The following is a 24,025-nucleotide window of genomic DNA, read 5'->3' as shown; positions in this document are numbered from 1 at the left end:
CGTCAGGGCCTCGCTAGACAGCGATGCTAAATTCAGTGACTCTCGTTAGTCAGTGTAACTTAACAAATGGCATCTGTGAGAGTTGTTTATTTGACTCCCTAATTTTGCGTAGGCTACAGATAGACCGAGGCTTTTTGGAGATTATTCTGAAAACATCTGATGAAGTTGGTGAATCATCACTGCAGGAACAATAGGTAGTGGAGAGACTCATTCTGGTCCAAAATATGATCGTTAGCGCCCTCAAGGAATCCAGGCATTAACATGGAATATTGACCTCAGCCGGGAATCAACTAAATGTATTGACCTCAGCAGGGAATCAACTAAATGTATTGACCCCAGCAGGGAATCAACTAAATGTATTGACCCCAGCAGGGAATCAACTAAATGTATTGACCTCAGCAGGGAATCAACTAAATGTATTGACCTCAGCAGGGAATCAACTAAATGTATTGACCCCAGCAGGGAATCAACTAAATGTATTGACCTCAGCAGGGAATCAACTAAATGTATTGACCTCAGCAGGGAATCAACTAAATGTATTGACCTCAGCAGGGAATCAACTAAATGTATTGACCTCAGCAGGGAATCAACTAAATGTATTGACCTCAGCAGGGAATCAACTAAATGTATTGACCTCAGCAGGGAATCAACTAAATGTATTGACCTCAGCAGGGAATCAACTAAATGTATTGACCTCAGCAGGGAATCAACTAAATGTATTGACCTCAGCAGGGAATCAACTAAATGTATTGACCTCAGCAGGGAATCAACTAAATGTATTGACCTCAGCAGGGAATCAACTAAATGTATTGACCTCAACAGGGAATCAACTAAATGTATTGACCTCAACAGGGAATCAACTAAATGTATTGACCTCAGCAGGGAATCAACTAAATGTATTGACCCCAGCAGGGAATCAACTAAATGTATTGGGGGGAAAAAATAATGTCACCAAGTGAACAGAATGCATCAGTGATTCGTATTTCCTGCAACTTCCTGAAGAGGCAAAGAGAACACGGGTCTGTGTGTGTGTGCGTAGTGCGTGTGTGTGTGTGCAGTGCGCGTGTGTGTGTGTGCAGTGCGTGTGACTACCTCTTTGCGTAACCGTTAGCGATGATGCTAATGAAAACAGTCTTCTGGTAGGTAGAAAGGATTTCCCCAAAAAAACTTCTCAATTAAAATGTTAAGTACAAAGTGAACTACACTTCCCTGGCAGAAAGATATCATGATTATTTGAATCAATCAAGTGGGTATTTGTTTTGCCAACTCTACCATATCATGTTCACTACAAAACCACCACTATTTGTTTTGCCAACTCTACCATATCATGTTCACTACAAAACCACCACTAAACAGCCTCTTGCTAGGTGTGTATTTGAATTAAAGGGTAACTACCAGAACTCAAAAGTAGTCTTCTGATGTGGTATAAGCATTGTTGTGGACTTAGAAAAACAACTAATTTGCATGTTATATGAAAAAGGTTAACTTTGCGGGTAAAACATCTGGGGGGAAAAATGAAACTTGGGCAAACTAAACCTTTAATTTATTTTTCAAGATAATGTAGGCCATTTGATTCATTTTTGTTTCAATAAAATACAGAATTTGAAGAACAAACATTGTGGCAATTGTTAACTTGCAGAAAAACAAGACTAATCTACTGTTCTTACTCTTCCTGATCATATAGACCTAGGTGATAACCAAAACTAGCAAAACTAGCAAAAACACCGAATTCATACATTCAGTCGTAAAAAATAAAATGGTAAAGTCGTGTCTTTCTACACAATTAATACGACAACACATTTCTCCAACCGGTAAACTCAATAAAAGTATTCAATTATTATACCAGAGGCCACCGAAGCAGAGCTCCTTCAGCAAAGCCCCGTCGGCCCGGAGACGCCTGGCTGGCTATGTTTTTTTTAGTAGGCATTGAAGCCTCCAATATCATGAGCAAAGATGTCAGTCACTAAATCAGCAATAAAAGCTATCAAGGTACGTTAGGCCAACATTAGAGCAACGTGCATGTGTGTAAACAATAAAGGTACGTTAGGCCAACATTAGAGCAACGTGTATCTGTGTAAACAATAAAGGTACGTTAGGACAACATTAGAGCAACGTGTATCTGTGTAAACAATAAAGGTACGTTAGGACAACATTAGAGCAACGTGTATCTGTGTAAACAATAAAGGTACGTTAGGCCAACATTAGAGCAACGTGTATCTGTGTAAACAATAAAGGTACGTTAGGACAACATTAGAGCAACGTGTATCTGTGTAAACAATAAAGGTACGTTAGGACAACAGAGCAACGTGTATCTGTGTAAACAATAAAGGTACGTTAGGCCAACATTAGAGCAACGTGTATCTGTGTAAACAATAAAGGTACGTTAGGACAACATTAGAGCAACGTGTATCTGTGTAAAAAATAAAGGTACGTTAGGACAACATTAGAGCAACGTGTATCTGTGTAAACAATAAAGGTACGTTAGGACAACAGAGCGTTAGGTGTAAAACATTAGCCAACATTAGAGCAACGTGTATCTGTGTAAACAATAAAGGTACGTTAGGACAACATTAGAGCAACGTGTATCTGTGTAAACAATAAAGGTACGTTAGGACAACATTAGAGCAACGTGTATCTGTGTAAACAATAAAGGTACGTTAGGACAACATTAGAGCAACGTGTATCTGTGTGTAAACAATAAAGGTACGTTAGGCCAACATTAGAGCAACGTGTATCTGTGTAAACAATAAAGGTACGTTAGGCCAACATTAGAGCAACGTGTATCTGTGTAAACAATAAAGGTACGTTAGGACAACATTAGAGCAACGTGTATCTGTGTAAACAATAAAGGTACGTTAGGACAACATTAGAGCAACGTGTATCTGTGTAAACAATAAAGGTACGTTAGGCCAACATTAGAGCAACGTGTATCTGTGTAAACAATAAAGGTACGTTAGGACAACATTAGAGCAACGTGTATCTGTGTAAACAATAAAGGTACGTTAGGACAACATTAGTAAACAATAAAACGTGTATCTGTGTGTAAACAATAAAGGTACGTTAGGCCAACATTAGAGCAACGTGTATCTGTGTAAACAATAAAGGTACGTTAGGACAACATTAGAGCAACGTGTATCTGTGTAAACAATAAAGGTACGTTAGGACAACATTAGAGCAACGTGTATCTGTGTGTAAACTGTATAAGGAGCATTGTCCTGTTATGAACCTTGGCGTGATCCTGGACAACACCCTGTCGTTATGACCTCATATGAAATAATATTGTCTAACCCATTGGGTATCTCACTGCAACCTCATATGAAATAATATTGTCCAACCCATTGGGTATCTCACTGCAACCTCATATGAAATAATATTGTCCAACCCATTGGGTATCTCACTGCAACCTCATATGAAATAATATTGTCCAACCCATTGGGTATCTCACTGCAACCTCATATGAAATAATATTGTCCAACCCATTGGGTATCTCACTGCAACCTCATATGAAATAATATTTGATTTGTTTGATCGTAGCTAGCTACATAGCTAGCTACATAGCCGTCTTTGTATCAAAGATAATTGTGTAGTCTAGAGCGATTTCCTAGGTTAGCTAGCCAGCTATTGTCGTTCTTTTAACGCAACGTAACGTAATCAACACTGCTAGCTAGCCAGCTAGCCCCGAATAGCAGCACAGTAGAAACTATTACACTCAACGGAACGACTTGATTAGTGTAGTGTCAACAACGCAGCCACTGCCAGCTAGCCTACATAGTCAACAACGCAGCCTCTGCCAGCTAGCCTACTTCAGCAGTACTGTATCATTTTAATCATTTTAGTCAATAAGATTCTTGCTACGTAAGCTTAACTTTCTGAACACTCGAGACGTGTAGTCCACTTGTCATTCAATCTCCTTTGCATTAGCGTAGCCTCTTGTGTAGCCTGTCAACTATGTGTCTGTCTATCCCTGTTCTCTCCTCTCTGCACAGACCATACAAACGCTCCACACCCGCGTGGCCGCGGCCACCCTAATCTGGTGGTCCCAGCGCGCACGACCCACGTGGAGTTCCAGGTCTCCGGTAGCCTCTGGAACTGCCGATCTGCGGCCAACAAGGCAGAGTTCATCTCAGCCTATGCCTCCCTCCAGTCCCTCGACTTCTTGGCACTGACGGAAACATGGATCACCACAGACAACACTGCTACTCCTACTGCTCTCTCTTCGTCTGCCCACGTGTTCTCGCACACCCGAGAGCTTCTGGTCAGCGGAGTGGTGGCACCGGGATCCTCATCTCTCCCAAGTGGTCATTCTCTCTTTCTCCCCTTACCCATCTGTCTATCGCCTCCTTTGAATTCCATGCTGTCACAGTTACCAGCCCTTTCAAGCTTAACATCCTTATCATTTATCGCCCTCCAGGTTCCCTCGGAGAGTTCATCAATGAGCTTGATGCCTTGATAAGCTCCTTTCCTGAGGACGGCTCACCTCTCACAGTTCTGGGCGACTTTAACCTCCCCACGTCTACCTTGACTCATTCCTCTCTGCCTCCTTCTTTCCACTCCTCTCCTCTTTTGACCTCACCCTCTCACCTTCCCCCCTACTCACAAGGCAGGAAATACGCTCGACCTCATCTTTACTAGATGCTGTTCTTCCACTAACCTCATTGCAACTCCCCTCCAAGTCTCCGACCACTACCTTGTATCCTTTTCCCTCTCGCTCTCATCCAACACTTCCCACACTGCCCCTACTCGGATGGTATCGCGCCGTCCCAACCTTCGCTCTCTCTCCTCGCTACTCTCTCCTCTTCCATCCTATCATCTCTTCCCTCTGCTCAAACCTTCTCCAACCTATCTCCTGATTCTGCCTCCTCAACCCTCCTCTCCTCCCTTTCTGCATCCTTTGACTCTCTATGTCCCCTATCCTCCAGGCCGGCTCGGTCCTCCCCTCCCGCTCCGTGGCTCGATGACTCATTGCGAGCTCACAGAACAGGGCTCCGGGCAGCCGAGCGGAAATGGAGGAAAACTCGCCTCCCTGCGGACCTGACATCCTTTCACTCCCTCCTCTCTACATTTTCCTCTTCTCTCTCTGCTGCTAAAGCCACTTTCTACCACTCTAAATTCCAAGCATCTGCCTCTAACCCTAGGAAGCTCTTTGCAACCTTCTCCTCCCTCCTGAATCCTCCTCCCCTCCCCCTCCTCCCTCTCTGCAGATGACTTCGTCAACCATTTTGAAAAGAAGGTCGACGACATCCGATCCTCGTTTGCTAAGTCAAACGACACCGCTGGTTCTGCTCACACTGCCCTACCCTGTGCTCTGACCTCTTTCTCCCCTCTCTCTCCAGATGAAATCTCGCGTCTTGTGACGGCCGGCCACCCAACAACCTGCCCGCTTGACCCTATCCCCTCCTCTCTTCTCCAGACCATTTCCGGAGACCTTCTCCCTTACCTCACCTCGCTCATCAACTCATCCCTGACCGCTGGCTACGTCCCTTCCGTCTTCAAGAGAGCGAGAGTTGCACCCCTTCTGAAAAAACCTACACTCGATCCCTCCGATGTCAACAACTACAGACCAGTATCCCTTCTTTCTTTTCTTTCCAAAACTCTTTAACGTGCCGTCCTTGGCCAGCTCTCCCGCTATCTCTCTCAGAATGACCTTCTTGATCCAAATCAGTCAGGTTTCAAGACTAGTCATTCAACTGAGACTGCTCTTCTCTGTATCACGGAGGCGCTCCGCACTGCTAAAGCTAACTCTCTCTCCTCTGCTCTCATCCTTCTAGACCTATCGGCTGCCTTCGATAATATGAACCATCAGATCCTCCTCTCCACCCTCTCCGAGTTGGGCATCTCCGGCGCGGCCCACGCTTGGATTGCGTCCTACCTGACAGGTCGCTCCTACCAGGTGGCGTGGCGAGAATCTGTCTCCTCACCACGCACTCTCACCACTGGCGTCCCCCAGGGCTCTGTTCTAGGCCCTCTCCTATTCTCGCTATACACCAAGTCACTTGGCTCTGTCATAACCTCACATGGTCTCTCCTATCATTGCTATGCAGACGACACACAATTAATCTTCTCCTTTCCCCCTTCTGATGACCAGGTGGCGAATCGCATCTCTGCATGTCTGGCAGACATATCAGTGTGGATGACGGATCACCACCTCAAGCTGAACCTCGGCAAGACGGAGCTGCTCTTCCTCCCGGGCAAGGACTGCCCGTTCCATGATCTCGCCATCACGGTTGACAACTCCATTGTGTCCTCCTCCCAGAGCGCTAAGAACCTTGGCGTGATCCTGGACAACACCCTGTCGTTCTCAACTAACATCAAGGCGGTGGCCCGTTCCTGTAGGTTCATGCTCTACAACATCCGCAGAGTACGACCCTGCCTCACACAGGAAGCGGCGCAGGTCCTAATCCAGGCACTTGTCATCTCCCGTCTGGATTACTGCAACTCGCTGTTGGCTGGGCTCCCTGCCTGTGCCATTAAACCCCTACAACTCATCCAGAACGCCGCAGCCCGTCTGGTGTTCAACCTTCCCAAGTTCTCTCACGTCACCCCGCTCCTCCGCTCTCTCCACTGGCTTCCAGTTGAAGCTCGCATCCGCTACAAGACCATGGTGCTCGCCTACGGAGCTGTGAGGGGAACGGCACCTCAGTACCTCCAGGCTCTGATCAGGCCCTACACCCAAACAAGGGCACTGCGTTCATCCACCTCTGGCCTGCTCGCCTCCCTACCACTGAGGAAGTACAGTTCCCGCTCAGCCCAGTCAAAACGGGTATCTCACTGCAACCTCATATGAAATAATATTGTCCAACCCATCGGGTATCTCACTGCAACCTCATATGCCATATCTTGAAATATGCAGACAGAAAAATTAAAAGTTTACATTGTAATACTTCTGACAGCAGTCTTCCTAACTCTGTCCGTAACGTTTGGACTTCACAACATTTCCCAGAAAGCCTGAATTATTAAGTCATCAGTAGTTTTACACTTTAGACTTGACTCTGCCGTTGTGCTGTAGAATTTGTCAATTTTGTTTCTTGTATAATACGTCCTATACATTAACTTATACTGGATTAAAGGTACGTTTTCGTGTTCAACATTCCCTCCATCTTATGCCAACATCAATTGAACACAACCACCAACGCACGGCTAACTGAACACAACCACCCACGACTAAACTACTGATTGGTGTGTCAGTGCTAGAACAAAAACTGTGCATCGCTAACTTGGTGCAACCCCCCCCCCCCCACCCCACAGCTACAGTAGTAACCTACCTTGTCATCGTGTGGACAGAGGTAGAGGTTCTGGAAGGTCGGGGTGAAGTTCTTTTGGAACCTTGGTCCATAGACGTCCTTGTCCACTCCAAACTGGTGTCGGGACTGTCGGACTATGGAATCCACCACGTATAGGCCAGGAACCTTCAGCTCTGGCTTGCACTTGAGGAACAAGGCTCAGATGTTATCATCATCATTGGTATTTCTACCTTATCACTGGTCTACAAATTACAACAAGGGTCAAAACCTTAAATGAGAGAGAGAGAGAGCCAGAGAGAGAGAGAGCCAGAGAGAGAGAGAGCCAGAGAGAGAGCGAGAGAGAGCCAGAGAGAGAGCGAGAGAGAGCCAGAGAGAGCGAGAGAGAGAGCCAGAGAGAGCGAGAGAGAGAGCCAGAGAGAGAGAGAGAGAGAGCCAGAGAGAGAGAGAGAGAGAGCCAGAGAGAGAGAGCCAGAGAGAGCCAGAGAGAGCCAGAGAGAGAGAGAGCCAGAGAGAGAGAGAGAGCCAGAGAGAGAGCCAGAGAGAGCCGAACAGCCAAAATATTAACTTCGCCAAAGACTAAAACAAATAAAAAACGTCACAAAATATGCACAAACTGCTCCAGATGGGCAACATGCGGACGACTTTAGGCTTCTGACATTGCCTGAAAGCAAAGCGACCCACTCTTGATTATAGTTCCATGGTAGTTTTTCCCATGACTTACCTTCTTGATGAACTTCTCCACAACCTGGACGACATGCTTGTATAGCTGAGAGGCAAGATGAAATGTGTCACGTTGTGAATTTAGACATAGTCACATTTTAGCACAAGAAAAATATCTTCACCCGTTATTTTATTTTCCAATGAGACACTCAACTTATCAGATAACAGGACAGTGCTCCTTCTACAGTATACACAGTTTACACACATGCACGTTGCTCTAATGTTGGCCTAACGTACCTTGATAGCCTTTATTGCTGATTTAGTGACTGACATCATCTTTGCTCGTGATATTGGAGGCTTCATGTCAATCATGGCGAATAACTATAGTTAGAGGAAAACGAATAATACCTTTAGTTAGCACCTGAACGAGGTCATCTCATCCAAACCACATAAAATCATCCAAAACTCACATTTGTGTTTTATATTATAACCACAGTTACACCAAAGTTTAGAGAGTACGGGTAGACAGATAATCATTGGAAAAACAAACACTGGATGCATCTACAATTAACACGTGGTGTATATACAGGCAAATGGCAAACATACACAACGTGGGGAATGATGAGAAGTGATGCTGCCCATGTTTTGAATTATGCTAAATAAAGTAAGAGTTGACGGGGATATAAATGGCTAGTGTAGTCATCTACAAGAGGAAAACAGCTAGCTACCACACAACACTTTAGTTATATTAACGAATAGTTTATTTTAGACAAATAACTTTGTACAAAAAAAACAACTGGGAAACTAACGTTACCAAGCTTGTAATTACATAACCTGAGTCGCATTTCCTTTTAAACAAAACCACCATCTAGCAGCTAGTTAGCTACTGTAACCAACTAGTTATTTAACTCAATGAGGAACCATTGGTTTATGTACTAATACAGGCCGACACAATCAACCCAACAAAACAATAATCTGGCCGTGCAATAAAGTTCACATTTTCAGCTGTTTCTGTCATGGTCTGTGCATTAATTATGGGAGACCAGTAATAACACTCAGTCTGATGATCCATCTTAGGTTAACAAACATTATAAAAAAGTTCGCCATCTAGCATGATAGCTTTTAGTTAGCTACCGTTAGCTGCGTAGCCATGTTGGAGTTGTTGATTAGAAAGGTCACAAGCGGGTAGCATCTAACCTACGTTTGATTTGCTATTAAATTAATATATTGTCCTTCTGGTGGGCTAGATCATTTTAGTAACATGGCAGTTGGCTCAATTGGGACATCTTTGGCCAGATAACTAGCTAACTACATCGACATTTGGTTAGCCAGTAGAGATATATCTGCCTCTGGGTGAGCTAGCTAAGATAGCTAACCAAAAAAAACGACTGCTACAAAAAACAGCTTCATGTTTTACCTCCAAGTTGAAAGCGTTGACGGAATCCATACTTTACTTATTTGTTGATGTGCCGATCAATTATCCTTATAAGTGAGTAATGCGTGGTGATTTAGCTAGCTAGCTGTGTTTATATATTCGTTGTAAACATCAGCTCTCCTTGCTAACCCGTGTCTCCGCTTGTCGATAACAGGTATGACCAAAACAAAGATTTGGAGAACTAACCCAAGATAGAGCCGGTCGTTTCCAACGGGAACCAATGGCAGAGCCAAACAAGGATGTGGTCAGAGCCATGCACAAGCTAGTGGAGATCCTATTGGCGCGTTCTAGCATATATTTGCATATTTCCGTTAGGGAACGCCTACTTTATGAAGTGCGCGTGTGCAATAATTTAATTCGCCCCCGCACTCTTAATTAAACGCCATTTAAAAAAAAAAAGAACTTTGGCAAAGGGTAAAGTCTACAACACGCAGTCCACTATGTTATATATCTTCCTTTTTGAAACAGAAAACTGTATGGAGATCAAATGTTTCATCGATGAGAAAATTAGCAGATTTTCGGGCATACATTCATTTCGCTCCATCTCCCACTGGGCTTCCGCTCATCCCCATATTTGGTAGTGAGTGGAAAAGCTTACCGGATGCTTCACATTTATACATCCGATGAAATATCTGGTGCATTGTTCTATCTGTGGCCAAAACGTTTACGAGGGAAAAACACATTGGAACGCATAACCAATTTCTCGCGAGAGACCAGAAGAGGCCAGGACAGGATTGCTGCAAAGACACCCGACAGATGTGAATCAGAACAATATTCAAGAGTTTATCACAAATTGAGAATGGTGATGATAATTTATAGTAACTCAATTATACTAATCGTAAAGATCGATGTGGATTACAAGGACAGCCGACAACAACACAAGAAAGCTGTACAAAGGAAATTAGAAAATTAAGTGACACATCAACTACGGTACATTGTATTTCTATGACCCACCCATATTTTTACTTTTTATGAAAAATTGAGATCTACACATAAGTCCCTTGTTTAAAAAAAAAGTTGTTTTATCATGATCTCGGTTTGAGAGAGAGACAGACAGGGCGGGAGAGAGAAAGAGAGACAGTCCGAGAAACTGGGCGAGAGAAAGAGACAGGGCGTGAGCGAGAAACAGGGCAGGAGAGAGAGACAGGGCAGGAGAGAGAGAGCAACAGGAGAGAGAGAGCGACAGGGCAGGAGAGAGAGAGCAACAGGAGAGAGAGAGACAGGGCAGGAGAGAGAGAGCAACAGGGCAGGAGAGAGAGAGCGACAGGGCAGGAGAGAGAGAGACAGGGCAGGAGAGAGAGAGCAACAGGGCAGGAGAGAGAGAGCGACAGGGCAGGAGAGAGAGAGCAACAGGGCAGGAGAGAGAGAGCAACAGGGCAGGAGAGAGAGAGCGACAGGGCAGGAGAGAGAGAGAGACAGGGCAGGAGAGAGAGAGAGACAGGGCAGAAGAGAGAGAGCAACAGGGCAGGAGAGAGAGAGCAACAGGGCAGGAGAGAGAGAGAGACAGGGCAGGAGAGAGAGAGACAGGGCAGGGGAGAGAGAGAGAGACAGGGCAGGGGAGAGAGAGAGAGACAGGGCAGGAGAGAGAGAGAGACAGGGCAGGAGAGAGAGAGAGACAGGGCAGGAGAGAGAGAGCAACAGGGCAGGAGAGAGAGAGAGACAGGGCAGGAGAGAGAGAGAGACAGGGCAGGAGAGAGAGAGAGACAGGGCAGGAGAGAGAGAGACAGGGCAGGAGAGAGAGAGAGACAGGGCAGGAGAGAGAGAGAGACAGGGCTGGAGAGAGAGAGAGACAGGGCAGGAGAGAGAGCAACAGGGCAGGAGAGAGAGAGAGACAGGGCAGGAGAGAGAGAGAGACAGGGCAGGAGATAGAGAGAGACAGGGCAGGAGAGAGAGAGAGACAGGGCAGGAGAGAGAGAGAGACAGGGCTGGAGAGAGAGAGAGACAGGGCAGGAGAGAGAGCAACAGGGCAGGAGAGAGAGAGCAACAGGGCAGGAGAGAGAGAGCAACAGGGCAGGAGAGAGAGAGCAACAGGGCAGGAGAGAGAGAGCAACAGGGCAGGAGAGAGAGAGACAGGGCAGGAGAGAGAGAGACAGGGCAGGAGAGAGAGACAGACAGGGCAGGAGAGAGAGACAGGGCAGGAGAGAGAGACAGGGCTGGAGAGAGAGAGCAACAGGGCAGGAGAGAGAGAGACAGGGCAGGAGAGAGAGAGCAACAGGGCAGGAGAGAGAGAGCGACAGGGCAGGAGAGAGAGAGCAACAGGGCAGGAGAGAGAGAGCGACAGGGCAGGAGAGAGAGAGCAACAGGAGAGAGAGAGCGACAGGGCAGGAGAGAGAGAGAGACAGGGCAGGAGAGAGAGAGCAACAGGGCAGGAGAGAGAGAGCGACAGGGCAGGAGAGAGAGAGCAACAGGAGAGAGAGAGCGACAGGGCAGGAGAGAGAGAGACAGGGCAGGAGAGAGAGAGAGAGAGAGAGACAGGGCAGGAGAGAGAGAGAGAGAGAGAGAGAGACAGGGCAGGAGAGAGAGAGACAGGGCAGGAGAGAGAGAGGGGGAGAGGGAGACAGGGCAGGAGAGAGAGAGACAGGGCAGGAGAGAGAGAGCAACAGGAGAGAGAGAGAGAGACAGGGCAGGGCTGAGAGAGACAGGGGGAGAGGGAGACAGGGCAGGAGAGAGAGAGACAGGGCAGGAGAGAGAGAGAGCAACAGGAGAGAGAGAGAGACAGGGCAGGAGAGAGAGAGAGAGGGAGAGCACAATACATCTGAGACAGGAAAAGGCATTCCTACACGACTGACCATGAGAATGATAAACTACACGAACTCCTCACAGGATTCATGGAGATACGAGTGGGAATATTACTACGATTACCTAGACCCAATACCAGTGGACGAGCGCAAACTGAAATATAACAAGTGTGAGTATTGAAAAGGCTTCCTTTACCATCACCTCTTTGTATCCCAAATGGCACCCTATTCCCTATATAGTGCACTACTTTAGACCAGGGCTGGCACCCTACTCCCTATATAGTACACTACTTTATACCGGGGCCCATAAGTTGTGCACTATACAGGTCAAAAGTAGTGCACTATATAGGAAATAGGATGCCAGCCCTGGTCTAAAGTAGTGCACTATATAGGGAGTAGGGTGCCAGCCCTGGTCTAAAGTATTGCACTATATAGGGAGTAGGGTGCCAGCCCTGGTCTAAAGTATTGCACTATATAGGGAATAGGGTGCCAGCCCTGGTCTAAAGTAGTGTACTATATAGGGAATAGGATGCCTTTTGGAACAAAGACTTGCAGCGATACTAAGACTGTCCCTCTTTTCCCTCCTTCAGACTTGATAGTGATCGTCTTCTGGATCAGTCTGGCTGTTTTTGTGGGATCCCTGTTTGTCATTTTGACTTACATGTCCCGTTCAGTCAGTCTACCCAAGTAAGTCGCTCCTTTCAGTCTCATACAGCCTGAATACAATGTATTTCAGGTCATGTTTTACAGACAGATGAGTATTTATGAGGCTTTGAATCTGAAAGGCTGATAAAAGATAAATTGTTAGAGGACTCGCTGATGAGAAAAACCAAAAGAGTTCCCCACTTGCACCTGTTTAATGCAAATGTATTGTATTTTTGTTCTGTGCAGAGCTCATAGTTCCAAAACGGCCAAGAAATCGTGGAGGAACCCTAGATCCAATTCTGCTTGATGGGAGTATACTTGATGTGTTTTCTGCTTGATCCCCAAACCCCTCTGAAAGACACACACACACACACACACACACACACGTTGGGAGCACAAGCCAGTGCAGAGCCCAAAGAGCAATTTTTAGGGGTTAAGTGCCTCAATTAAGGACACACTGCCAGACATTTGGAAGACCACTGCTGTGGTCTGATGGAGCATTTCTCAACTATTCAGAACAATTATATAAAACATCTGTGTGGAACATCGACTTACCTGCAATGTAATGGCCTGGTTACAAAGTGGGATTTCCATGTTTCTTTTCAAATACAAGACGACACCAAAATAGTTTTACAACATCTTATCAAATGTTTATCAATTGAAATGAATGAGTTACATAGAAAACACACACAACTTCTTTTAGAAAATGTAGATGCAAAATAACAGAGGCTTCCATTTTATGTTTAAACAAGTATGCAGACTGTATCCTGACTTGAGATTCTCAGAAAATGTCCTCTCTCACTAGACGTAAGTTGATGATTGGCACAAAAGTCGTGAGTTGTGCACACTTGTCTCAACTCTGAATCTACTGTATGGAACTGTTCTCTATTCCCAATACACACACACACACACAGAGAGTATAGCAAACATTAGGAACACCTTCCTAAAATAGAGTTTCTACCCCCCCCCCCCCCCCCCTTTCCCCAGAAAGTTCATCAGGGACATGGACTCCACAAGGTGTTGAAAACGTTCCACAGGACACTGGCTCATGTTGACTCCAATGCTTCCCACAGTTGTGTCCAGTTGGCTGGATGTCCTTCAGGTGGTGGACCATTCTTAATACAACACGGGAAACTGTTGAGTGTGGAAAAACCCAGCAGCGTTGCAGTTCTTGACACAAACCGGTGCGCCTGGCACCTACTACCATACCCCGTTCAAAGGAACTTAAATATTTTGTCTTGCCCATTCACCCTCAATGGCACACATACACAATGCTTCTATAACCTGTCTCCTCCTCTTCATCTACACTGATTTAGCCTGCCTCCTCCTCTTCATCGACACTGATTGAAGTGGATTTACCAGGTGCCATCCAATAAGGGATCACATCTTTCACCTGGTCAGTCTATGTCATGGAAAGAGCAGGTGTTCTTAATGTTTTGTACACTCAGTGTAGTTCACTACTTTTTGACCAGAGACCACGGGCCCTGGTTAAGAAATAGCATACTCAATAGGGTGTAATGTAATGCCACAGCTATTTAACCCCTATGGTGCAACAGTAGACTGCAGTCCTGAGAGGAGGTCACTACAGATGGTTCTGAGGTGTTCTGTGTGTGTCTGGGAACGTCGTTTGGACTTCTTCTTCTGGTCCTTGGTTCCTATAGAGCCCTGGATCTCATTGGCCAACCTGACATGGTTCAGGAACAGCTCTGGGCTCTTCACTCCGCTCCACATCTCATGGATGTACAGAGACAGTAACATCAGACCTTCTGAAGGAGGAGATCAAGATAAACAACAACAACAACAACAACAACAACGACGTATGAGACGTGTCATTTCCTTCCGTTTCCAAGCAACGCAAGAGACGCAACTAGTTTCAATGTCAAACTATTTTTTCCTGGGAATTTGTAGCTATATCTGATGTTATTTTTTTTTTTACAAATCACTGCAATCTCCCCTGTTACGATACAATAAATATTGAAGATAAAGTTTATCTGAATCGGTCATCTCTTCTTACCCTTTGTGGTCTGGTCATCACATGTTGTTCCTAGGGAGCATGCTGTGAGCACGGCCCTGTGCAGGTCACTCTCAGTGCAGCCTCCGGACTCCAGGAGCTGGATCATAATGTTGGTGAACAGCTGGACGTGTTCTACCCTGGAAGAGATCTGGGTCTGGGGCTGGGGCTGGGCCTGGGCCTGGGGCTGGGCCTGGGTCTGGGGCTCACAGGCCTGGTGATATAGACGGAGCAGGTCCACTCTCACAGCAGGGTCAGCCAGCACCAGGTCCACTATGAATCTATGAGACAGGACAGTCTTCTGGAACCAGCGAAGGAAGTGGACTGTCCTTTTGTCCTCGTAGGTGGAGGCTCCCTCTACCAAGGAGTTCAGAAACCACCTGGTGAGAAGATGGGCTGTGGTGTTAGCCAGGGGGGTGGAGGTGGGAGTATGGGCGTCAGGGGAGGGAGGTGGGCTGGCGGGGGAAGAGGGGGGACAGGCAAGAGAGACAGGCTCCCAGTGGGTAAAGATATTCCTGAGGTGAGGAATACACTTCTCCAACAGAGACTTCTCCTCCTCTCGTCTCTCTACCTCTCCTTCCTCCTCCTGTTCCTTTGGTCGGGAGTGAGAACGGGCCTGGGCCTGGACAGAGGAGCTTCTCCCTCGGCCTTTCTCCCTGCCCGACCCTGACGACGTACAGAAACACAAACAGACATGTTGATTCTGCTGTCACAGACGAGGACGAGGGGTGAATAATGCCAAGCTAAAACCAATGCCAGTACAGAGATTTGTCAAGGCAAGGTTCATACACATTTTTGACAGATGGAATTTCATGACTTTTCCATGACATTTAACCAACTTTCCATGACCAACAATTGGTGGTGTCTCTACGTACATAGGGCACCCTCTAACTATTGGGACAGTGACACATTTGTTGTTTTGGCTCTGTACTCCAGCACTTTGGTGAGAGGTTAGCATGTCTTGGGGGTATGATATAAAATGCTAACCTCCCCTGTTATTGTAATTATGAGAGGTTAGCATGTCTTGGGGGTATGATATTAAATGCTAACCTCCCCTGTTATTGTAATGGTGGGAGATTAGCATGTCTTGGGGGTATGATATAAAATGCTAACCTCCCCTGTTATTGTAATGGTGAGAGGTTAGCATGTCTTGGGGGTATGATATAAAATGCTAATCTCCCCTGTTATTGTAATGGTGAGAGGTTAGCATGTCTTGGGGGTATGATATTAAATGCTAACCTCCCCTGTTATTGTAATTATGAGAGGTTAGCATGTCTTGGGGGTATGATATTAAATGCTTACCTCCCCTGTTATTGTAATGGTGAGAGATTAGCATGTCTTGGGGGTATGATATAAAATGCTAACCTCCCCTGTTATTGTAATGGTGAGAGGTTAGCATGTCTTGGGGGTATGATATAAAATGCTAATCTCCCTGTTATTGTAATGGTGAGAGGTTAGCATGTCTTGGGGTATGATATAAAATGCTAACCTCCCCTGTTATTGTAATGGTGAGAGGTTAGCATGTCTTGGGGGTATGATATTAAATGCTAACCTCCCCTGTTATTGTAATTATGAGAGGTTAGCATGTCTTGGGGGTATGATATAAAATGCTAATCTCCCCTGTTATTGTAATGGTGAGAGGTTAGCATGTCTTGGGGGTATGATATAAAATGCTAATCTCCCCTGTTATTGTAATGGTGAGAGGTTAGCATGTCTTGGGGGTATGATATTAAATGCTAACCTCCCCTGTTATTGTAATTATGAGAGGTTAGCATGTCTTGGGGGTATGATATAAAATGCTAACCTCCCCTGTTATTGTAATGGTGAGAGATTAGCATGTCTTGGGGGTATGATATAAAATGCTAACCTCCCCTGTTATTGTAATTATGAGAGGTTAGCATGTCTTGCGGGTATGAAATTTGTGCGTCTAACTTTCTCACTCATTTTATAATTTCAAGTCCAAAGTGCTGGAGTACAGAGCCAAAACAACAGAAAATGGGTCACTGTCCCAATAATTACGGGGGGGGCACTGTATAGAAAAGTCAGTGTAATGTGGTATCAACACAGGGAGGCTGCTCTCTAATCCCATGTCATTGAGCAAGGCACTAAACCCCCACATAGTAGAATACCTGTTAGACTACTGTATAAAACACATGGTCAGCCCTCAGCCTAGAGAGCTGCTAATAGCTGTTAGACTACTGTATAAAACACATGGTCAGCCCTCAGCCTAGAGAGCTGCTAATAGCTGTTAGACTACTGTATAAAACACATGGTCAGCCCTCAGGCTGGAGAGCTGCTAATACCTGTTAGACTACTGTATAAAACACACATGGTCAGCCCTCAGGCTGCAGAGCTGCTAATACCTGTTAGACTACTGTATAAAACACACATGGTCAGCCCTCAGGCTGCAGAGCTGCTAATACCTGTTAGACTACTGTATAAAACACACACGGTCAGCCCTCAGGCTGGAGAGCTGCTGGGTGTGCAGGCATTCGATCCAGACTTGCTCAAACGGAGGCAGTTTATCAAGGTCTGGTTGTGGTTTGTTAGAGGGGGAATAAAAATTCAACTTGACCACCCATGAGCTCTCGTGGAGGATGGTTGACCACCCATGAGCTCTCCTGGAGGATGGTTGACCACCCATTAGATCTCTCCTGGAGGATGGTTGACCACCCATGATATCTCCCGGAGGATGGTTGACCACCCATGATATCTCCCGGAGGATGGTTGACCACCCATGAGCTCTCCCGGAGGATGGTTGACCACCCATTAGATCTCTCCTGGAGGATGGTTGACCACCCATGAGCTCTCCCGGAGGATGGTTGACCACCCATTAGATCTCTCCTGGAGGATGGTTGACCACCCATTAGAGCTCTCCTTGAGGATGGTTGACCACCCATGAGCTCTCCCGGAGGATGGTTGACCACCCATGATCTCTCCCGGAGGATGGTTGACCACCCATGATATCTCCTGGAGGATGGTTGACCACCCATTAGATCTCTCCTGGAGGATGGTTAACCACCCATTAGATCTCTCCTGGAGGATGGTTAACCACCCATTAGATCTCTCCTGGAGGATGGTTAACCACCCATTAGATCTCTCCTTGAGGATGGTTGACCACCCATTAGATCTCTCCTGGAGGATGGTTGACCACCCATTAGATCTCTCCTTGAGGATGGTTAACCACCCATTAGATCTCTCCTGGAGGATGGTTAACCACCCATTAGATCTCTCCTGGAGGATGGTTAACCACCCATTAGATCTCTCCTGGAGGATGGTTAACCACCCATTAGATCTCTCCTGGAGGATGGTTGACCACCCATTAGATCTCTCCTGGAGGATGGTTAACCACCCATTAGATCTCTCCTGGAGGATGGTTGACCACCCATTAGATCTCTCCTGGAGGATGGTTGACCACCCATTAGATCTCCCCAGAGAGAGAAGCCACAACCAGGGGTTGTTTTTAATAAACTAGAGCTCCTAAACATTTTGTCAAAGCAGGTAATTCAGAGAGAGAAGCCACATCATGAGGCAGCAGAGATTCTAGCAGTAGCATGACATATCCAGTAATCGCTCACCCAGCAGCTCCTTGACTTTGTGTTTCTCCGCCACAGTCTGCAGCTGGCTGAGGAGCGGTGCATTGTGGGTCAGCGTGCTCCAGCGGTGGAGGAGGGCGAGGGCGTCTTGGGAGGAAAGAGCCTGGGGTCGTAAGGTCAGCCAGCCAGCCTCCCCGTGGACCCTCAGAGCTGTTCCACAATGTTGCAGGATGGAGCTCAGAGTCTGGAGATACAGGCTCAGCTGACCTGCCTTCACCAGTCTGGAGAAGAGAAGAGGGGTATGAGAGGAGGAGAGAGGAGAGGTAACAGAGCTGTCCCACGATGCTGCAGTCAGAAGCTCAGCGCTAGAGACTCAGCTGACCTGCCTTCACCAGTCTGGAGAAGACGGGTATGAGAGGAGGAGAGAGGAGAGGTAACAGAGCTGTCCCACGATGCTGCAGTCAGAAGCTCAGCGCTAGAGACTCAGCTGACCTGCCTTCACCAGTCTGGAGAAGACGGGTATGAGAGGAGGAGAGGGGAGAGGTAACAGAGCTGTCCCACGATGCTGCAGTCAGGAGCTCAGCGCTAGAGACTCTGGAGAGCAGTATAGGAATGGCGCTGGAATGGATAGCTATCGTTTTATGTGCTCTTCTGTGTGTTTTGTTTTACTCATCTTAAATGTAGACCACTATTTACCAAGAGAGTTTATCATCTATATTCTTGTAGCGGTCTATTGACCACCATAAACTGATGTTGGCACTAAGACCAGACTCAACCAGCTGTATAAGGTCATAAGCAAACAAGAAAATGCTCATCCAGAAGTGGCGCCCCTAGTGGCCGGTGTTTGTAATGCAGGGAAACTGAAATCCGATTTACCTCATTTCTACCAGCACGTCACCTGTGCAACTAGAGGCGACAAAACTCACCTTTACTCCACACATAGAAACACGTGTAAAGCTCGCTCGCCCTCCATTCGGCAAATCTGACCATCACTCTATCCTCCTGATTCCTTCTTACCAGTACAAACTCAAACAGGAAATAGCAGCTCAATAAAGAAGGAGAGCGGAACACTAATCTGGACTCTTATAAGAAATCGCGCTACGTCCTCCAACGAGCCATCAAACAGGTAAAGCGTCAATACAGGACTAAGATTCTAATCCGACAACGCTGGCTATGACGCTTGTCGGATGTGGCAGGGCGCATAAACTATCACGGATTATAAAGGGAAAGTGAGACAAACCTAGCAGTTGAGCTAAATGCCTTTTATGCTCGCCTCGAACCATGCATGAGAACACCAGCTGTTCCAGACGACTGTGTGATGAAGCTCTCCATAGCTAATATGGAGAAAGGCCTTTTAAAACAGGTTAACATTCACAAGGTCTCAAGGCCAAACAGATTACCAGGACGTCACTCAGAGCATGCGCTGACCAGCTGGCAAGTGTCTTCACTGACATTTTCAACTCTGTAATATCAACGTGTTTCAAGACGACCAATATGTCCCTGTACCCATGAATGGCAAGGTAACCTGTCTAAATGACTATCGCCCTGTAGCACTCACATCTGTAGCCATCATCCCAGACACCCTGGACCCAGTCCAATTGGCATACCTCCCCAACAGATCCACTAATGATGCCATCTCTATTGAACTCCACACTGCCCTTTCCCACCTGGACAAGAGGAACACCTACGTGAGGATGCTTTTCATTGACGACAGCTCCGAATTCAACGCCATAGACATCACTAAGCTAAGGACCATGGGACTAGACACCTCCCTCTGCAACTGGATCCTGAACTTCCTGACAGGCCGCCCCGAGGTGGTGAGGGTAGGCAACAACACGGCCGCCATGCTGACCCTCAACAAAGGGGCCCCTCAGGGGTGCATGCTTAGTCCCCTCCTGTACTCCTTGTTCACCCATGACTGCGTTGCCACATAGGACTCCAACACCATCATTAAGTTTGCTGACGACACAATGGTGGTATGCCTGATCACCGACGACGAGACAGCCTGTAGGGAGGAGGTCAGCAAGACAGAAGAGCTGATTGTGGACTGAAGGAAACGCAAGGCCACGCAAACCCCCATTCACATCGACAGGACTGTATTGGAGCGGGTCGAGAGCTCCTCAGTGTCGACATCACTAAGGAGCCATCATGATCCACACACACCAACACAGTCGTGAAGAGAGCACGACAACACCTCTTTTCCCTTCAGGAGGTTGAATCTGGTTGAATCTGTGTTTGAAATTCACTGTTCGATTGGAGGGGACTTGCAGATAATTGTATGTGTGGGGTACAGCGATCAGGTAGACATAAAAAAAATAATGTTAAACACTTATGTCACACAGTGAGACCATGAAACTTATTGTGAATTGATAAGCACATTTACACTCCTGAACATATTTAGGCTTGCCATAACAAAAAGGATTAAATACTTATTGACTAAAGACATTTCAGCTTTTCATTTTTAACTAATTAGTAAAAAAAAAAAACATTATTCCACTTTGACATTATGGGGTATTGTGTGTAGGCCAGTAACCAGTGGCCAGTCAGACATTTAATCCATTTTAAATTCAGGCTGTAACACAACAACATGAGGTAGAAGTCAAAGGTTGTGAATCATTTCTGAAGGCTCTGTATATCAAATTATATCCAGAGTTTTTCTGGCCATGTGACTTGAGACCAGCATTTTTCTTGGTCAGTTCAAGTGGTACTACTCCTGGACCCATTTATACCATTCATAGAGGTGTTACCATTATCTCACAACCAGGGTGGGGGGAAATGAACTTGTTGGTCCACCAGCCACGTGGCAGGTAAATACATTTTAAAAATCCAAATCTACCAGCCGCTCAGATGTTTTACCAGACAAAATATTTTTCCCGCCATTTTTACAATAAAAATCACAAATAACAGATGAGCTTAGTAATGTTTCTAAAACAAGGAATGTATTACAATTAAGAAGTCATGTGGTATATCGCTCAATTCAATTTCCTTTTTTGTGACCCAAGTCTTTTAACCAATGTATGTTCAAATAAATAATTTAGATACAATAGTAAAAAGTAAAAACAGATAAACAGAGTCATACGGATTATTTATTATTATTATTATTATTTTTTGTTCAGGGCTCTGACGCATAATTGTGTTACAAGGAGTACATCCATTGTTATAATGTAGGAGCACAATGGAATTATTTGAGTGTTTTAAGGATAAGAAATAACTCAAAGTTGATGAATGAAAAGTTTTCGAACTGTTCCATGTTCAATCAAACACAATTTACCCCAAAATAGTTTAGTCATGAGGTGAGACAAAAATGTTCCGCTGCCCCTTTAAGGGGCGGGCCATTCCCGTGGTAAAAATTTTCCGCTGTCCCTTTAAGGGGCGGGCCATTACCGTGGTAAAAATGTTCCGCTGTCCCTTTAAGGGGCGGGCCATTACCGTGGTAGAAATGTTCCGCTGTCCCTTTAAGGGGCGGGCCATTACCGTGGTAAAAATGTTCCGCTGTCCCTTTAAGGGGCGGGCCATTACCGTGGTAAAAATGTTCCGCTGTCCCTTTAACGTGGTAAAAATGGGTCCCGGGCGGGCCATTACCGTGGTAAAAATGTTCCGCTGTCCCTTTAAGGGGCGGGCCATTACCGTGGTAAAAATGTTCTGCTGCCCCATTAAGGGGCGGGCCATTACCGTGGTAAAAATGTTCTGCTGCCCCATTAAGGGGCGGGTCATTACCGTGGTAAAAATGTTCCGCTGTCCCTTTAAGGGGCGGGCCATTACCGTGGTAAAAATGTTCTGCTGCCCCTTTAAGGGGCGGGCCATTACCGTGGTAAAGACACTCAGTGTCTGTCAGAGATCATCTCCATGTCTGCGCTACCAGTAGACAGTTGCAGCAAACGCAAACGTATATTGAAAAAACAACTAGGTATGTGAACAAAACAATGTAACTAGCCAAGAAACAACAAGACAAAAAGTCACACTTTGGTAGCCTTTCAGGTCAAGTCGACCAACTTCTACATTTGGGCTTTTCGATTGGGGGTAAAAAGTGTTCCCAAATTCTGTGTGGCAGGTGAAATAGACATCCTTACCCGGCAATGCCAAAAAATACCCCCATTTGGCAGCTGTTGACTTTCCACCCTACTCACAACGGTGTCTTTTAACTACATTTTGCTTTACTAAGCAGACCATCATAATGTAGTTAAGGGGTCCTCTACCTCAGATGTCTGATGATGGTGGTGGCCACACACAGGAACTGGCTGATGAGGGGTAGAGGGAGAACCTTTGGAGTGCTGTGTCCCTGGGGTTTGTCCTCCTTGGCCGTGGAGGAAGAGGATGAGGAAGAGGAGGCTCCCTCACCACGGGTCTCCTTCTGGCCCAGGTTGGTGAACCACAGCACATGAAGCAGCTCCACCACAACACTCAGTAGACCCTGGTCTACATGTCTGGAGGAGAGAAGAGGGGTTTGATTCTACAGCAGTCCTGGTACCACCCTCCCCCTCAGAACACTGACCACCCCCCCCCCCCCCTCAGCACACTGACCACCACCCTCCCCCAGAGCACACTGACCACCACCCTCCCCCTCAGCACACTGACCACCACCCCCTCAGAGCACACTGACTACCCCCACCCCCTCAGAGCACACTGACCACCCCCCCAGAGCACACTGACCACCCCCCCTCAGAGCACACTGACCACCCCCCAGAGCACACTGACCACCACCCCCTCAGAGCACACTGACTACCCCCCAGAGCACACTGACCCCCCCCCCTCAGAGCACACTGACTACCCCCCCCTCAGAGCATACTGACCCCCCCCCCCCTCAGAGCACACTGACTACCCCCCTCAGAGCACACTGACTACCCCCCCCCAGAGCACACTGACTACCCCCCCCCCCACCCCGGTCACTGTGCTTCCTGGTGAAGGTAACTGTTTTGTTATTGTTGTTTAAAATCCAGAACCAGAATGTCTGGCTAGATGATTTAAATAGTAAAGACGGAATCCAGACAGTACATCTCACCTCCTCTCCAGCAGCTGCAGAATCCAGGTGAGGAGCCCGTGGCCCTTGGTCAGGTTGTAGGCTGCTTTGGTCACACGACCAGCCTGGTGCAGGACTCTCACTATCAGAGTCTGGTAGAGAACGTCACACACAGGAGGAGAGACAACAGTCATGAACATCAACATATACTTTATTGAAATACTGTGTATTTAAACAAGGGGGTAATCAGTATATGTCCAAAACATAAAGTATATATATAATATATATATAATAATAATATATAACGTAAATGAATAATGTGCCCATTGATTCAGAAGACGCTAACTTGTAAATGTCTCGTGAGTTTAGTTCAACTGTCCTACCAATCAGAACCCAAAATATCGGCTTGTTTTACTCCGATGTTTGTAAACAAAGTAAATGTAAACATAGTCTCATAACATGGTTGAAACTATCATTTTTATATCAGGGAGGGTCAGTCCTTTGCATCCAAAGCTCGGTCTATAAATTTGAGAGTGGTCACATTTCTCCAGTTTTTAACTTTCTTTCATTGTCTGGTAGCCGACTTGATTTGTACACATTGCTGTGCTAATAATGTTAAGAAATAGTTCATTAGCATTTTAAGCTAAACGTTCTGAGCACCTTTGGCCAGCTGTGTGTTTCTGGGTAAATCTCTAAGAGCTGTGAGTGTTTCTGGGTAAATCTCTAAGAGCTGTGAGTGTTTCTGGGTAAATCTCTAAGAGCTGTGAGTGTTTCTGGGTAAATCTCTAAGAGCTGTGAGTGT

The 24,025-nt window shown here is 46.3% G+C and overlaps 2 protein-coding genes and 1 long non-coding RNA gene across 6 annotated transcripts in view; 1 reads left to right on the top strand and 2 right to left on the bottom strand.

The window, feature by feature from the left end:
- The window catches only part of LOC115123066 (SR-related and CTD-associated factor 4-like), a 61,441-nt gene extending 51,917 nt beyond the window's left edge, over positions 1-9,524 (bottom strand). Inside the window, exons 1-4 of one of the 2 annotated variants that reach the window (XM_065000596.1) lie at positions 9,319-9,524; positions 8,199-8,282; positions 7,963-8,007; positions 7,263-7,424 (exon numbers count right to left, since the gene is read on the bottom strand). In XM_065000596.1, the coding sequence (XP_064856668.1) occupies positions 7,263-7,424; positions 7,963-8,007; positions 8,199-8,282; positions 9,319-9,348 (321 nt within the window). In that variant the 5' untranslated portion in view covers positions 9,349-9,524. The remainder of the gene's footprint in view (positions 1-7,262; positions 7,425-7,962; positions 8,008-8,198; positions 8,283-9,318) is intronic. The other variant, XM_065000597.1, reaches the window with a different exon arrangement.
- A 3,820-nt stretch (positions 9,525-13,344) lies between these two features.
- The window catches only part of urb1 (URB1 ribosome biogenesis homolog), an 85,717-nt gene continuing 75,036 nt past the window's right edge, over positions 13,345-24,025 (bottom strand). For 2 of the 3 annotated variants that reach the window (XM_065000593.1, XM_065000594.1), the window contains 5 exons: positions 23,266-23,375; positions 22,463-22,690; positions 18,309-18,547; positions 14,734-15,396; positions 13,345-14,485 (listed from right to left, as the gene is read on the bottom strand). In XM_065000593.1, the coding sequence (XP_064856665.1) occupies positions 14,262-14,485; positions 14,734-15,396; positions 18,309-18,547; positions 22,463-22,690; positions 23,266-23,375 (1,464 nt within the window). In that variant the 3' untranslated portion in view covers positions 13,345-14,261. Of the gene's footprint in view, positions 14,486-14,733; positions 15,397-18,308; positions 18,548-22,462; positions 22,691-23,265; positions 23,376-24,025 lie in introns of those variants that run through there. The other variant, XM_065000595.1, reaches the window with a different exon arrangement.
- LOC135559708 (uncharacterized) lies at positions 15,025-20,707 on the top strand. The gene is made up of 2 exons (XR_010458560.1): positions 15,025-15,113; positions 18,345-20,707. It is a non-coding gene; the product is annotated as an uncharacterized LOC135559708 (long non-coding RNA).

Source organism: Oncorhynchus nerka, linkage group LG14, assembly GCF_034236695.1.
Source record: "Oncorhynchus nerka isolate Pitt River linkage group LG14, Oner_Uvic_2.0, whole genome shotgun sequence".
In the NCBI taxonomy this organism is placed as follows: Eukaryota; Metazoa; Chordata; class Actinopteri; order Salmoniformes; family Salmonidae; genus Oncorhynchus; species Oncorhynchus nerka.
The sequence above is the reverse complement of the archived record's forward strand: the minus strand, read 5'-3'. Positions and strand labels throughout refer to the sequence as shown.